General features: G+C 53.2%; 1 protein-coding gene across 1 annotated transcript in view; it reads left to right on the top strand.

Annotated features, from left to right (window-relative positions):
• ATP2C2 (ATPase secretory pathway Ca2+ transporting 2) overlaps positions 1-14,885 on the top strand; it is a 62,261-nt gene that overhangs the window by 17,016 nt on the left and 30,360 nt on the right. The window contains exons 4-8 of the mRNA XM_042968089.1: positions 4,194-4,304; positions 5,573-5,689; positions 10,317-10,406; positions 11,223-11,258; positions 11,361-11,422. Of these exons, the coding sequence (XP_042824023.1) occupies positions 4,194-4,304; positions 5,573-5,689; positions 10,317-10,406; positions 11,223-11,258; positions 11,361-11,422 (416 nt within the window). The remainder of the gene's footprint in view (positions 1-4,193; positions 4,305-5,572; positions 5,690-10,316; positions 10,407-11,222; positions 11,259-11,360; positions 11,423-14,885) is intronic.

Consider the following 14,885-nt stretch of genomic DNA (forward strand, 5'->3'; position numbering starts at 1 on the left):
CAGGGTGGGTGTCCGGAAAGCTCCCGACAAGCAGGGGCGCCCGTGGAATGTGATCACTGCTGTGTTTTTGGTCACGGCACAAGTGAGAACAATCCCCGAGTAGACGTGGTTGGCAGAGCGTTTCTTTCTTTCTTTCTTTTTAAAAATGTGTATTTATTTTGGCGGGGGGCGGGGGGCGGGCAGAGAGAGAGGGAGACACAGAATCCGAAGCAGGCTCCAGGCTCTGAGCCGTCAGCACAGAGCCCGACGCGGGGCTCGAACTCAGGAACCAAGAGATTGTGACCTGAGTTGAAGTCGGTCGCTTAACTGACTGAGCCACCCAGGCGCCCCTGTTCTCAGTTTTGAAGAGTCTCTTATGCTTTGGCTCTCTCCCACTCTAACCTCTTTTTTTTTTTTCCTCCCCTCCCCCATGGGTTTCTGTTAATTTTCTCAGGATCCACATAAGAGTGAAACCGTATGGTATCTGTCTTTCTCTGTATGGCTTATTTCACTTAGCATCACACTCTCCAGTTCCATCCACGTTGCTACAAAGGGCCATATTTCGTTCTTTCTCATTGCCACGTAGTACTCCATTGTGTATATAAACCACAATTTCTTTATCCATTCATCAGTTGATGGGCATTTAGGCTCTTTCCATAATTTGGCTATTGTTGAGAGTGCTGCTATAAACACTGGGGTACAAGTGCCCCTATGCATCAGTACTCCTGTATCCCTTGGGTAAATTCCTAGCAGTGCTATTGCTGGGTCGTAGGGTAGGTCTATTTTTAATTTTCTGAGGAACCTCCACACTGTTTTCCAGAGTGGCTGCACCAGTTTGCATTCCCACCAACAGTGCAAGAGGGTTCCCGTTTCTCCACAACCTCTCCAGCATCTATAGTCTCCTGATTTGCTCATTTTGGCCACTCTGACTGGCGTGAGGTGATATCTGAGTGTGGTTTTGATTTGTATTTCCCTGATGAGGAGCGACGTTGAGCATCTTTTCATGCGCCTGTTGGCCATCCGGATGTCTTCTTTAGAGAAGTGTCTATTCATGTTTTCTGCCCATTTCTTCACTGGGTTATTTGTTTTTCGGGTGTGGAGTTTGGTGAGCTCTTTATAGATTTTGGATACTAGCCCTTTGTCCGATATGTCATTTGCAAATATCTTTTCCCATTCCGTTGGTTGCCTTTTAGTTTTGTTGGTGTTTCCTTTGCTGTGCAGAAGCTTTTTATCTTCATAAGGTCCCAGTAGTTCATTTCTGCTTTTAATTCCCTTGCCTTTGGGGATGTGCCGAGTAAGAGATTGCTACGGCTGAGGTCAGAGAGGTCTTTTCCTGCTTTCTCCTCTAGGGTTTTGATGGTTTCCTGTCTCACATTCAGGTCCTTTATCCATTTTGACTTTATCTTTGTGAATGGTGTGACAAAGTGGTCTAGTTTCAACCTTCTGCATGTTGCTCTCCAGTTCTCCCAGCACCATTTGTTAAAGAGAGAGTCTTTTTTCCATTGGATGTTCTTTCCTGCTTTGTCAAAGATGAGTTGGCCATACGTTTGTGGGTCTAGTTCTGGGGTTTCTATTCTATTCCATTGGTCTATATGTCTGTTTTTGTGCCAATACCATGCTGTCTTGATGATGACAGCTTTGTAGTAGAGGCTAAAGTCTGGGATTGTGATGCCTCCTGCTTTGGTCTTCTTCAAAATTACTTTGGCTACTCGGGGCCTTTTGTGGTTCCATATGAATTTTAGGATGGCTTGTTCTAGTTTCGAGAAGAATGCTGGTGCAATTTTGATTGGGATTGCATTGAATGTGTAGATAGCTTTGGGTAGTATTGACATTTAGACAATATTTATTCTTCCAATCCATGAGCAGGGAATGTCCTTCCATTTCTTTATATCTTCTTCAATTACCTTCATAAGCTTTCTATAGTTTTCAGCATACAGATCTTTTACATCTTTGGTTAGACTTATTCCTAGGTATTTTATGCTTCTTGGTGCAATTGTGAATGGGATCAGTTTCTTTATTTGTCTTTCTGTTGCTTCATTGTTAGTGTATAAGAATGCAACTGATTTCTGTACATTGATTTTGTATCCTGCAACTTTGCTGAATTCATGTATCAGTTCTAGCAGACTTTTGGTGGAGTCTATCGGATTTTCCATGTATAATATCATGTCATCTGCAAAAAGCGAAAGCTTGACTTCATCTTTGCCAATTTGGATGCCTTTGATTTCCTTTTGTTGTCTGATTGCTGATGCTAGAACTTCCAACACTATGTTAAACAACAGCGGTGAGAGTGGGCATCCTGTCGTGTTCCTGATCTCAGGGAAAAAGCTCTCAGTTTTTCCCCATTGAGGATGATGTTAGCTGTGGGCTTTTCATAAATGGCTTTTATGATGTTTAAGCATGTTCCTTCTATCCCGACTTTCTCAAGGGTTTTTATTAAGAAAGGGTGCTGGATTTTGTCAAAGGCCCTTTCTGCATCGATTGACAGGATCATATGGTTCTTATCTTTTGTTTTATTAATGTGATGTATCACGTTGATTGATTTGCAAATGTTGAACCAGCCCTGCATCCCAGGAATGAATCCCACTTGATCATGGTGAATAATCCTTTTTATATGCTGTTGAATTTGATTTGCTAGTATCTTATTGAGAATTTTTGCATCCATATTCATCAGGGATATTGGCCTGTAGTTCTCTTTTTTTACTGGATCTCTGTCTGGTTTAGGAATCAAAGTAATACTGGCTTCATAGAATGAGTCTGGAAGTTTTCCTTCCCTTCCTATTTCTTGGAATAGCTTGAGAAGGATAGGTATTATTTCTGCTTTAAACGTCTGGTAAAACTCCCCTGGGAAGCCATCTGGTCCTGGACTCTTATTTGTTGGGAGATTTTTGATAACCAATTCAATTTCTTCGCTGGTTATGGGTCTGTTCAAGCTTTCTATTTCCTCCTGATTGAGTTTTGGAAGAGTGTGGGTGTTTAGGAATTTGTCCATTTCTTCCAGGTTGTCCGATTTGTTGGCATATAATTTTTCATGGCATTCCCTGATAATTGTTTGTGTCTCTGAGGGATTGGTTGTAATAATTCCATTTTCATTCATGATTTTTATCTATTTGGGTCATCTCCCTTTTCTTTTTTGAGAAGCCTGGCTAGAGGTTTGTCAATTTTGTTTATTTTTTCAAAAAACCAGCTCTTGGTTTCGTTGATCTTCTCTACAGTTTTTTTAGATGCTATATTGTTTATTTCTGCTCTGATCTTTATTATTTCTCTTCTTCTGCTGGGTTTAGGCTTGGCAGAACATTTCTAGGCAGCAAGGCACTTGGGGGGCCACGTCAGGGATGGGGGCTGGCAAGAGGGAAAAGCGGAATCTGCTCTGTCTCTTTCAGCTGAAGTAAGAGGTTGGCTGATGCCTCCTTCCTCCTTCCCGCCGCCCAACAACCTGCTTCCTGGAAAAGAAAAAGATGATTATCATGTCCCGGGGGACAGAACACTAGGAATCGCTTTGCAGAAATACCTAGCCTTTTCCTGATTGAGCTCTCCTGTGCTGTCTTCCCGTGCCCTCCAGATACTTCCTCTGACTTCTATCCAGATACCCAGAGCCTGATACCCAGAGCTCAGCTGGGCCCCCCACTTTGCTTGGGTTATTGCAAATGACACGCAGGAACAGGCGGTGATATCACCTCTCAGCATCAGGGGCTTTCGCTGCAACGTAGCACATACGTGACCGCGAATCCCAGAAGTTCAAGGTTTGAGATTCTGAACGTGTACGTTGTCACCCTTCTCTCTCTGCTTTGCGAGTTCCAATTCCGTAAAGTAAGTTTGCTTAAAAACAGATGCATCAGTAACAACCGACTGCTGGAAACAACCCAAAGGTCCATCAAGGGTAGAACGGGTAGGGGCGCCCGGGGGGCTCAGTCGGTTGAGCGTCCGACTTCAGCTCAGGTCATGGTCTCGCAGTTTGTGAGTTTGAGCCCCGCGTCGGGCTCTGTGCTGATGGCTCGGAGCCTGGAGCCCGCTTCGGATTCTGTGCCTCCCTCTCTCTCTGCCCCTCCCCCACTCACACTGTGTGTCTCAAAAATGAATACACGTTAAAAAATTTTTTTCTTTGAACTACAAAAAAAAAGATAATGCGCACTTTCTCCGTGTATGTTATGCTTCGAAAATAACGCGTCAGTACAAAATTGCCGCTTGCTTAACAGCAATCCTGCTTTTTTTCGCAGATTGGTGGACAATGTGAGCTGAAAGCCATCGAGAAAGAGAAAACAGTGGTGGCTCTGTCACCCAAGGAGGCGAGCAAATGCCACAGAGAGGACTTGGCCAGAGCGTTTCATGTAAGACTTGAATTTGTGTTTGATGCTGGGATGGGGAGGCTCTCAGCTTCAGAAGAAAGCCCCCCAACAGCCCCGATCTAGAATTCTGTGTTGTTACGCGTTTTTCTCACCACTGCTAGAAAATGCGACTCCTGTCGAGCCCTTCTGACATCCCACGGGGACCATTGTCATCGTCAGTCGTCTCGTCATTGCTGTCGGTGGAGCTGGCCCTCGTGGGGCCCTTACCCGAGGGCAGGCGTCCCCCCCCAAACCTCTCTGTACTTCTCTTACTCAGAGACCCAGAGAACGCGGTCACCCGCGCGGTCCCGGAGGAGCAGGGCAAGACTTGAATCCGGGCGGTCTGACAGAGCTCAACCCCGTAACGCCCACTTGTCCACACACGTTCTCTTTTATACGCTGGGGTGACGTGCCTTTGGGGAACGACCACGTTCCCTCGAATAATTATTGCTTTAATGCTGTGCAAACAGCTTGGAGTTGTATCTGGCACAATGCCAGGTCGTAATTATTACAGATAATAGTAATTTGAGCCCTTGTTTCTAAGGACAGGACTTTTCTCCATTTTTTTTTTCTTTTTAATTCTTAATTACGGTAACACGCTCAACGTAAAACGTGCCATCGTTGAGTGTACCGTTTGGGACCATTGAGCGCATTCACGCTGGGGTGCAACCAGCCTCCAGAAGTTTCCGTCTTGCAAAACCGAGGCCCCGTCCCCGCGAAACATTCGCTCCACCCTCCCCGCCACCCGGCCCTTGGCACCCGCCTCCTCCTTTGCACCTCTGGGAGTCTGAGCCCTCTAGACGCCTCACGTAGGGATGTGGGCCGCAGCAGGTGGGGATCCCATTTTTAACTGGGGGGGGGGCGACCCTCCATCCCGCTCTCCACAGCAGGTGCAGCATTTGACGTTTCCAAGGCGAATTTTTTTTTTTTTTTTTTTTTAAAGAAGTAAACAGAAGCGTTTCTACGTTTCTGGAATTCCTGGCTACAGTTCCCTTCATTGAAATTGTGGCCCGAGGTTGTCTTTTCTGCTGTAATTACAGGGCAGGAGGGCGGTCCGATTGAGACAGAACTGGACTGTGGGCTTTCCCCTTCTCTCTCTCTCTGTCCCTGTTTGCTCAGGGCCTTTCAACAAGTTCCTTCTCCTCTGTGGACAGCCCGGTTTCCTTGTCCACGGTGGCGGTGGCCAGCTTCCGGAGTGGAAGCTCTGCGGGGTGGGTTCCCCGGTCCTTCCTGGCCCTTCGGTGAGCCGGTGCTTAACCGTGTCCTTCCAGGTGGACTTACAGAACGGGCTGTCCGAGTTCTCGGTGTCGCAACGCAGGCTGGTCCATGGCTGGAATGAGTTTGTCACCGATAACACCGAGCCCGTGTGGAGGAAATACCTCGATCAGGTAGGGGTCTTTCCTTGCGTTAGCTAGTGTCGGCCCGAGCGTGCGGAATAGCCCTTCGGTGTTTAGATATTGGTTGGAGGTGTCCTTGGACCAGTCTGGGCTGCAGGGCGGCCGTGCTATAGAGAAGGCTCCCTGCTCGTTCGGGCTGCTTTTAGCCTGATGGCCACGAGCAGCTCACCAACTCCCCAGGCAGCCATGACCGTGAACGATGCCTGCCCTTCGCCTCTGCCCTCGGTGCTGGCCCAAAGCCAAGTGGAAGGCACACGAGTCAGATGCCTGGAAGGCACAGGGAAGAGGAAGGAAAGCTTTGAAATACACGTGGCTGCAAGTTCTGATCTGGACGTCAACGCCCTTACCGCCTACCCAGTGCCAGTTCAGAACCCCCCGGTTAACAGGCTGACTACCCCAGACACCTGCAGACATTCAGACTGCCTCGGTTTCCCCTCCTGAACCTGACACTTCTCCCTCCCGTCTGTGGTACCCCGGCTGCCCCAGGCTTCAGCGGCCTTCCTATTGGCTCAGCACTTAAAGCTTCGTGATTGGCCGCTTGACGGACCAATCACAGCCCTCTGTGCAGCATCCTCTGTCTCTACTCCCCTCCAGTCCCCCCCCTCCCCCCCGCCGCTCATTGGTCACGTCTCAGCACACTGGGGATATCTTTCATGGACGCCTTTGGCACCCAAGTCAGCTTCTGGATGCCTAGGTGGCTCTAGCCAGCCCAGAAGCTTCCCGGAATCCCAGGGTTGGAAGGAACCAGTGGAGGCTCCTGGAAGTTAGAGTTCAGGGAAGCAGGCGGACACAGGTGGGGGGGACTGACAGTCTCCCCTCTGCAGCTGGGCCTCGGTCTGTCCAGCGCTGACTGCCCCTTCCTGCCTCGGCTGTGTTAAAACTCCTACAGGGGCGCCTGGGTGGCTCGGTCGGTTAAGCGTCCGACTTCGGCTCAGGTCACGATCTCGCGGTCCGTGAGTTCGAGCCCCGCGTCGGGCTCTGTGCTGACAGCTCAGAGCCTGGAGCCTGTTTCAGGTTCTGTGTCTCCCTCTCTCTCTGCCCCTCCCCTGTTCATGCTCTCTCTCTGTCTCAAAAATAAATAAACATTAAAAAATTAAAAAAAAAAAACAAAACTCCTACAGATGCCAGCCAAGGGCTTTCCAGAAATGAGACCTCTTACGTTTCTAAGAGCAGGGAGCCTGCTTATCCAGCGTAAGCTTGTCCGTTCAGGGATCCATCTGTGGGCTTCCCTGCAGGTCTAGAAGGCAACTCCCGTGGCTGTGTTTGCCCATCCTCTGCACTGACTTACACGTGCGTGGAGAGCACTCGCTCTGTTCCAGGCGTTGACCACCCTGCTTGCCTCCGGCGACAGGGAGCTCTCCACCTCGAGAGACAGCCCTGCTTCTCTGTCTCCAGCGAATCGCCGTTAGGAATCCCGCCTCAGCGTGACCCGAGACGCGTGGCCGCAGGATCGCAAGGCCAAGGTAGATTAGAGTCAGGCCAGCAGGGTTCCAGCCCCAGTTTCCAGCCTTGCGACGCTTCGGGCCGGGCCTTGAGCCTCCTTGAGCCCGGTTGCGCTGTCTGCAGATTGGAACTAGTACGTCCCTGCTGTTCTGGGTTTTACACGAGAAGAGGGCGGCTTAGCGCATTTAAGGACTTTCTGTCGTGGGCCCCCACCCCCATGCCTACCGGTTGGCCCTGGTTGAAGCTGGCAGTTAAGAGTCGGGCTGGCCGACGTGAATCCTTGGACAGTTCAGTTTCTCTCAGAGCCTCCGGCTGCTCATTGGTCAAGCAGGGACATTTGACGATACTGTGTCCTCAGGTTGGGGGGAGGCTAGCGTGTGCCCGGAGCGTGGCACAGACGAGGCGCTCGGTAAGATGTCGGTGGGTTTTAGCGTTACCGTTCACCTGGTGTATTGCCCGTGGCCCGCACGGTGAGCCTTCCGCAGACCCTTCCCGCCTGTGTCCCTTTACGTGTGGCCTTAGAGGGGCCCCGAGCCAGGAAGAGTCTAATCATCTGCGATCAGAGCAGTGCCCGTGGCACACGGGTCGGCCACCTGTCTGCTGTGTCTCACGGTGACTCGCCTGTGGCGGGTGCTTGGGATGGTCTCAAGGTGGGGGAAGGAGGGGGGCTGGTGATGCCGGTGTGGAAGAGCCGTCTGGGTCCAGCTCCAGAGAGGGCCGAGCCTGTGGGACTGGAACTGGGGTTCAAGGTGGCACTTGACCCAGGCCTGGCTGGAGACCAGCACCTGGTCCCAGGTCTCAGAGTGGCCCCCGCCAGGATGCACAGCCCTGAGCTGGCCTGGAGCCTGGGGCTGGAGGGGCCCTGTGTCCAGAAATAGTCTTGTTGCTCCGGGAGTCCCGGGTGGGTGTGGCTTGCAGGGAGGGGAGGGGAGGGCAGGGCAGGGAGCCAGGTGGCCTTATGGAAGCGACCCGGACAGGACGACATGCACCTGAGGCAGGACAGACCTAGTGCCGGTCTCTGCTCTGCTATGTGACCTTGAGTAGGAGTTCCAACCCCACCAAACGTCAAGTTCCCCTGCCTCAAAATGGGTGCGGGCCGCTTCATTCATTCATTCACTCATTTATTCATTCTAGATAAGTGCTTTCCACGTTGCTGGCCACGGGCTAGGCATTGTGCGTAGAGCAGCAGCCACACCGACTTTCTGCTTTGGGGAAGACAGACGGCCAGCTTCCCGTGTCATCCGTCACCACTGACTGTGGTCAGGACGGCCGTTAGGAAACGATAGCAGGGCGGCTTTTTTGGGCTGCATGGTCAGGGGAGCCGTTCGACTGGTGCCCAGAGGAGGTGATCTTCGAACAGAGACCCGAAGGAAGGAGACAAGGGAGCCGTGCGAGGGTCTGGAGGAAGGATGTGCAGGAGGGGGAAGTGCAAAGGCCCTGGGGCAGGAGAGGCCTGGTGCATGGGAGGCTAACCGAGCTTCAGAAGGTGGCCTGGAGATTTAAGGCGCCCAGTGCCTGGTGCGTTACGGGTGCCCGGCCCGTGTTTGTGTCTCTCTTACCGTCTCACCTCTATCCAATCAGATGGCAAGTCTGTGACGGGCTCCGGGCCGAAACGAAATCTTACTCCTAGCTCTCCTGGACTGAGGCGTTTCTCGTCTCTGCCCCAGGTTGAGTGGTGTCCTCCCCAATTCACATCTACCCAGAACCTCAGAATATTCTCTTATTTGGAAAAGAAGGTCTTTGCACAGGTGGCTAGTCCAGAGCAGGCCAGACTGGTCAGAGTGGCCCTAAATCCAATGCCTGGTGACCCTAATAAGAAGAGGGGAGACACACAGAGACACCCACAGGGAGGAGAGGGCCGCGTGACCCAGGCGGGGCGTGTCTTACAAGGCAAGAGCCCCAGGGATGGCTGGAACCCCCAGAAGCTGGAAGAGGCGGGAAGGATCCTCTCCCAGAGCCTCCAGAAGAGACTGTGGCCGCGTCAGCACCTTGATCTGGAGTCCCGGCCTCCGGAACTGAGCGAGAACCAGCCCCCGGTGTTCAAAGCCCCCCCCCCCAGGTCGTGGTCATTTATCACAGCAGCCCCAGGACACTGACGCACTCCGTGGGCTTTCCGGAGCTCACGTTCCCCTCTTCTCTTGGACTTCGTTCTCCCGGATTTCTGAGGAAAGGGTGTGTCTGCCTCCGTCGGGGAGTGCATGGCCTTGGCAGTGAGCTCTGCCCGCAGCGCTGGGCGCAGCCCGGGGCCTCTCAGCCCCTCGCTCTGCCGGCTGCCCCGAGACCCTCAGAAGCGACAGTGGGACTTCGCTGGGCAAACCCTTCGTTAATCTTTCATTAGGGACGTTTTCAAAACTATGCATAAGTAGAATAATATAATGACCCCCACATACCCATTATCTGCCTTCGATGATTATCAGTCCATTTGACCCACTTTTATCCGCCCCCCCCCTTTTCTCTGCAGCCTTTTAGAACAGATTCTGGAGACTGAATCCTTTTAGCACGGCCCCATCTTAAACAATTATGACTTGCCTGTTGACACCTTGACTTTCACCTCGATCCTAATCTTTGGTCTATTCTCTCTCTTGCTGTTTTTATGTGTTTGTGTTTCTGTTTCCTTTCGATCGGCTGTAACATGAGGTACTATGTAGTCTGTGAAATGAGGGGCAGATCCATGAAACAATAAAGTAAACACCCTTTCGGGAAGTTTCTGTGATACCCGTCGACGGGAACGACCTCCCCGGAGGCCCCCGAGGCAGTTAGTTACAGGAGCAGGTTGGTGTAGTTGGGACACATGGGACTGGGGAGCTGGTGGAGCGAAGGGGACCCTTAGGCCATGCTGGGCCAGCTCTGGCCAGCCACCAGAGGGGCCGGGTCCTGCCCTGGAGCGTCATGGAGACGTGGCAAGGTGGGACCGGGACCTCCAAGGCAGGGCCGGGGCCGGCGTCTGGACGGGCACGGCGTTGGGCGACCCCCAGGGAGCCAGTGTCAGTGAAACAGCAGAGGTGGAATTTCGGGTGGAGGGGACCCTTCGGACGGGGCGGTATTTCTCCCTAGCGCTCGGGCCCCTGTGGTGCCGGCCCGGGAGCCTGGCCTCGAGCAGAGGGTTGCGTCCTAGGGGGGAGGGACTGGAAAAGAAGCCCTCACCGCCCCCCACCGCCCTGTTTTCACTTTTCAGTTTAAGAACCCCTTGATCCTGCTCCTCCTGGCCTCCGCCTTGGTGAGCATCCTCACGAAGGAGTATGGGGACGCCGTCAGTATCGCCGTGGTGAGTGGGCCTTTGCCACGTCCGTCTCTGCCCCGCACGGCGGTGTCCTGGTGAATTTTGCCGTCGCTGTCTTGGCGGAGAGCCAGGTGGCCTCTGGTTCCTTCCTGTTGGGGCCAGTGTCCTTGGCCGAGACCCCCGGGCTGGAACTGCTCTGTCCCGTCTGTGCAGGTAGCACAGAGACCGGTCCACAGAGTGGTCCTTTGTGAGCTGCTTCCCCGAGGTGACCACCGAGCACCTGCTTAAAAAGGATTTCTTGTTAATTTAGGTGAAAGTCGCATCATTTAAAAAGTAAGCGTTTTAAAGTGTACAATCCAGGGGCGCCCGGGCGGCTCAGTCGGTTGAGCATCTGGCTTCGGCTCAGGTCATGATCTCCCGGTTCGTGGGTTCGAGCCCTGCATCAGGCTCTGTGCTGACAGCTCGGAGCCTGGAGCCTGCTTCAGACTCTGTGTCTCCCTCTCTCTCTGCCCCTCCCCTGCTCATGCTCTCTCTCTCTCTCAAAAATAAATAAAAATATTTTTAAAAATAATAATAAAAGAATATGTCTGTACTATAGGATCCTGTGTTGTGTGTCTATGCAGAAAAATCTAGAAGCATACCCCAAAATGTGAATCTTTGGATACCAGAATTTGGGATGATTTTTCTGTTCTTTTTTTTTTGAGGGGGGGGTCGCATCCGTTTTATAAATTTCTGTGTGCTTGTTTTGCAAGAAGGGAACAGAGTTGGCAAGGCCGGGTGCCGTGGTCCACCTTCCACGGGCCCGCTCGCTCACTCGTGGAACAGCTGGGTGCTGACACCCCCTCCCTGTTTGCTCCCTAGGCGGTGCTTATCGTGGTGACTGTCGCCTTCATCCAGGTGCGTAGCTCTCTCCTGAGGTCTCGGGCAGGGTACCCCGGGTGTGACGGGAGCCTCGGAGTTCCCAGCCTTGAATGTCTTGTCGGATGTGCTTCCCGCCAGGAATACAGATCTGAAAAATCATTGGAGGAGTTGACCAAGCTGGTCCCTCCCGAATGCAACTGGTGAGTCAGAGATGGCCTGGGGCTTCTGGGTTCCTCGGGGCAGCCAGTGGGCTGGTGGTGTTGGCAAAAGTTTGCCAAGTCTGTGTCCCTTGTGGTGTGATGGAGGGGAACCCCGCCTTCCTGGGGGTTGGGAGGCACGGCGTCTGCCTTGCCAACGGATTACTGTGTGTCCTTGGGCACGTCGTTCGACTTCTCTGGGCTTTCACGGTCTCATCAGGGTCTAATGAGAGTGCCGGGGCTGGGGCCATGGGTGGCGGGAGTGGATTTGGGAAGAGAGCAGCCCGCGACCCCCGTGGTATGGTGGGCACGGCTGGACCGAGTGGACTGAGAGGTCGCGACGCGGGGCTCGAACAGGCCGAGGCTTCGGGCCGTTGGGCTGTGGGGTGAGACGTTGCAAGGCTGGCCTCAGCGGCCCCGCCGGCCTCTTTCCTGCCTGGACGTTTCCGCGTCGCCCGTTGTTACCACACGGCCATCCCCAGAGGCGTTTGAAAGGGACAAAGGGAGACCAAGAATGCAGTGCTATGCGGTAGAACTTTCTGGGATGCTCTGTAATCCACGCCGTCCAGGACGAACCACTACTCACCTAGGACCACGTCAGGGTGGCTGGGGAAGTGAGTTCTTCATTTCGCTGCACTTCAGTAGCCGGTGGGACAGCTGAGGCTTCTGGGAGGTGCACAGTCCGCTGCCCCAGGGTAGGGATGCGGCCGACACCCGGCAGACAGTGTTTGGGGCCTGGCATTTTCTTGATGTCATTTCTAGTTTGCCAGTGAATTTTCTAGTCTCTCCTGGTGAAAATGGACTGATTTCAGGAAAGGGCCAAGTCTGCGCCCCTCCCCCACCCCCTGGCTGGCTCTGCTCAAGTTGTTTTGGGGCCAGTGTCTTTCCCAAATATGTACCTGCTGCTTACAACAAAGTAGCAGAAAGTATCTCACAGTTCCAGGGGCTTGGGAAGGGTTTAGACACATAGTAACCCTCTGTTTTCTCAAAGGTGATGTTTGGGGAAGAACCTGAACATGTATCTAGATACATATGGCACAGGTGCGTCCCACAGCTGGGGTAGAAAGCTCTAGTGGGTTGCGTCCCACCTCCCAAGAAGCCAGCAAGCAAGGGGCGTGTGTGTGTGTGTGTGTGTGTGTGTGTGTGTGTGTGTGTGTGTATAACACAAGGCAGAGAATAACCAGTAACCGAGACAAAAAGAGGATGATGTGGAAGGGCAAGAGAAGGTGAGTCGATTCTAGAAGGTTCACTGGGGGCACCAAACGTGATGGAGCTTAGTAAGAAGACGAGCCAGGCTGTCAGAAATCCAGATGTGTGACATGTGACGTAATCCTACGAACAAACAGGCACATAAATGATTCATGTGGTCTGATGATCTGATCTTGAGTGTAAATATCAGGTCTCAGCCTTTCAGGCGGACAGTATGCCTTATTGATGTCCCCGGAAGTCACTTCTAAAAGACAGTTCTATTTTCAAGAACAGCGATGACAGGCAGGCTGGTAGAATCGAAAGGGCACCGAAGATACGCAGCCTCTGTCTCGGTGTCTATTCTCCATGCCGGGAGGAACAGACCTCCGTCCTTCGTGGAGCTGTTACGTATTTATTGAGCACCTACTGTGTGCCAGGAGAAATCATGCCAGGGTTACCCCGGGGAACGAGAAGGAAAGGCCTCGACCATCAGAGAGCACACACTCCTACCAGGGGAGACAGATAATAAAGGGAAGGAACGAGACGATTTTGGAATACGGCAGGTGCATTCGAGCCAGAAGGGGCCCCCGCACCTGAAACCACAGGAAACCTCATGGAGACACAGTAGTACCCGATGGGAGAGTGGGAACGGCTTTCGGTAGCTGGTGAGCAGGCTGCCCTGACCTGACCTTTAAGGAGGAGCTGACATTTTAGGTTGGGACCTGACAGATGGAAGGAGCCAGCCGTGGAGAGTTGAGGGAAACGTCTGGCGGGTGCTCGTGGCTGCAAGGGACAGCCGAGATGCACAAACCAGAGAAATCGTGGTGTCTCAGGGCAAGGGGCCTCGGGTGGCAGGGACAGTGTGGTTGGTCAGCTGGAGATGACATGGGGGGCCTGGTGCTTTTATTTCTCGTTTTTTAAATGTTTTTATTTACTTTTGAGAGAAAGGGAGAGAGAGAGAGACAGAGACAGAGCGCGAGTGGGGGCAGGGCAGAGAGAGAGAGGGAGACACCAAGTCGGAAGCAGGCTCCAGGCTCCGAGCTGCCAGCACAGAGCCCGACGCGGGGCTCGAACTCACGGACCGTGAGATCGTGACCCGAGCCGAAGCCGGACGCTCAACCAGCTGAGCCACCCAGGGGCCCCGTGGTGCTTTTATTTTCTTTGCTCTGCCATCTTCAGCCTGTTGGCTTTGTCCTCTGGCTGGCTCCCCTTGTAGTCCCAAGACGGCTGCCACAGCTCCAGACATCGGAGCCGGACGTGAAAAGCTCCCAGAGAGGAAGAGGTCGTGTGTGTGTGTGTGTGTGTGTGTGTGTGTGTGTGTGTGTGTGTGTTTACAGAATGGGGAAGCCTTTCTCACGAGCCCCCAGGAAATGTCCATTCGTGTCTCACAAACCAGTGTTACGGAAAGTGCCTGTGCCTAAGCCAGTCCTGGGCAGGGGCTGGGCTCACCCCGATGGTCTCAGCCAGTCAGAAGCCGCTCGCCAGAGCAGACGGCTCGAGGTGGGAAAGGGTGGCTATCTGAACAAGACTGAAATCTGTTAACGAAGAAGAGGGGAATGTCTGCTTCCACGTCCGAGGCTGGCAAAGAGCTTGAGACCGGAAAGGGCTGGGTGTGTTCCAGGGCTGGATGGCAGGAGTGCGGGAGGGGGCGGGACCCAGTCAAGGGGGCCTTAGCAGGGCCTTTGGGTTTGAGCCCAAGGTCATCGAAAGCCATTGGAGGTTTGGAGCAGTAGGAACTTGTGATCTGGTTTTTTATCTGCTTTTTTGTGGGTTTTTTAAAATTTATTTTGAGAAAGAGAGAGAGGGCACAAGCAGGGGTGTGCAGAGAGAGGGGGAGACAGAGGACCAAAGCAGGCTGCGTGCTGTCAGTGCAGAGCCCTATGTGGGGCTAGAACTCACGAACCGTGAGATAGATCATGACCTGAGCTGAAGCCAAGACTCGGACACTTAACCGGCTGAGCCCCCCAGGTGGCCCTGATCTCTGCGTTTTAAGAGCCCTCTGGCCACGGCGTGTGGGACAGAGAGAAGACGGCCAGGGACGGGGCGGGAGCCCGGCTGGGACTGTGGCGTCCGGGGAGGGCGGCGAATGGGGGGATTGCAGCGGGAGCCTGGGCCCAGAAGCACGCGGCTTGTTACTGGCACGGCCGTGAGCAGGGGTCATGGCCCAGCGGGAAAGGAGGTCCCGGGCTTCTCGGGCCCGTAAGATGCCCGCCCAGCTCTGCCAGGCTGAGTCCTGGAGACCGTGCTCTGTGCCCGAGTGGTGTCTTCTCTGAGGACA

Source organism: Panthera tigris, chromosome E2, assembly GCF_018350195.1.
Source record: "Panthera tigris isolate Pti1 chromosome E2, P.tigris_Pti1_mat1.1, whole genome shotgun sequence".
Lineage (NCBI taxonomy): Eukaryota > Metazoa > Chordata > Mammalia > Carnivora > Felidae > Panthera > Panthera tigris.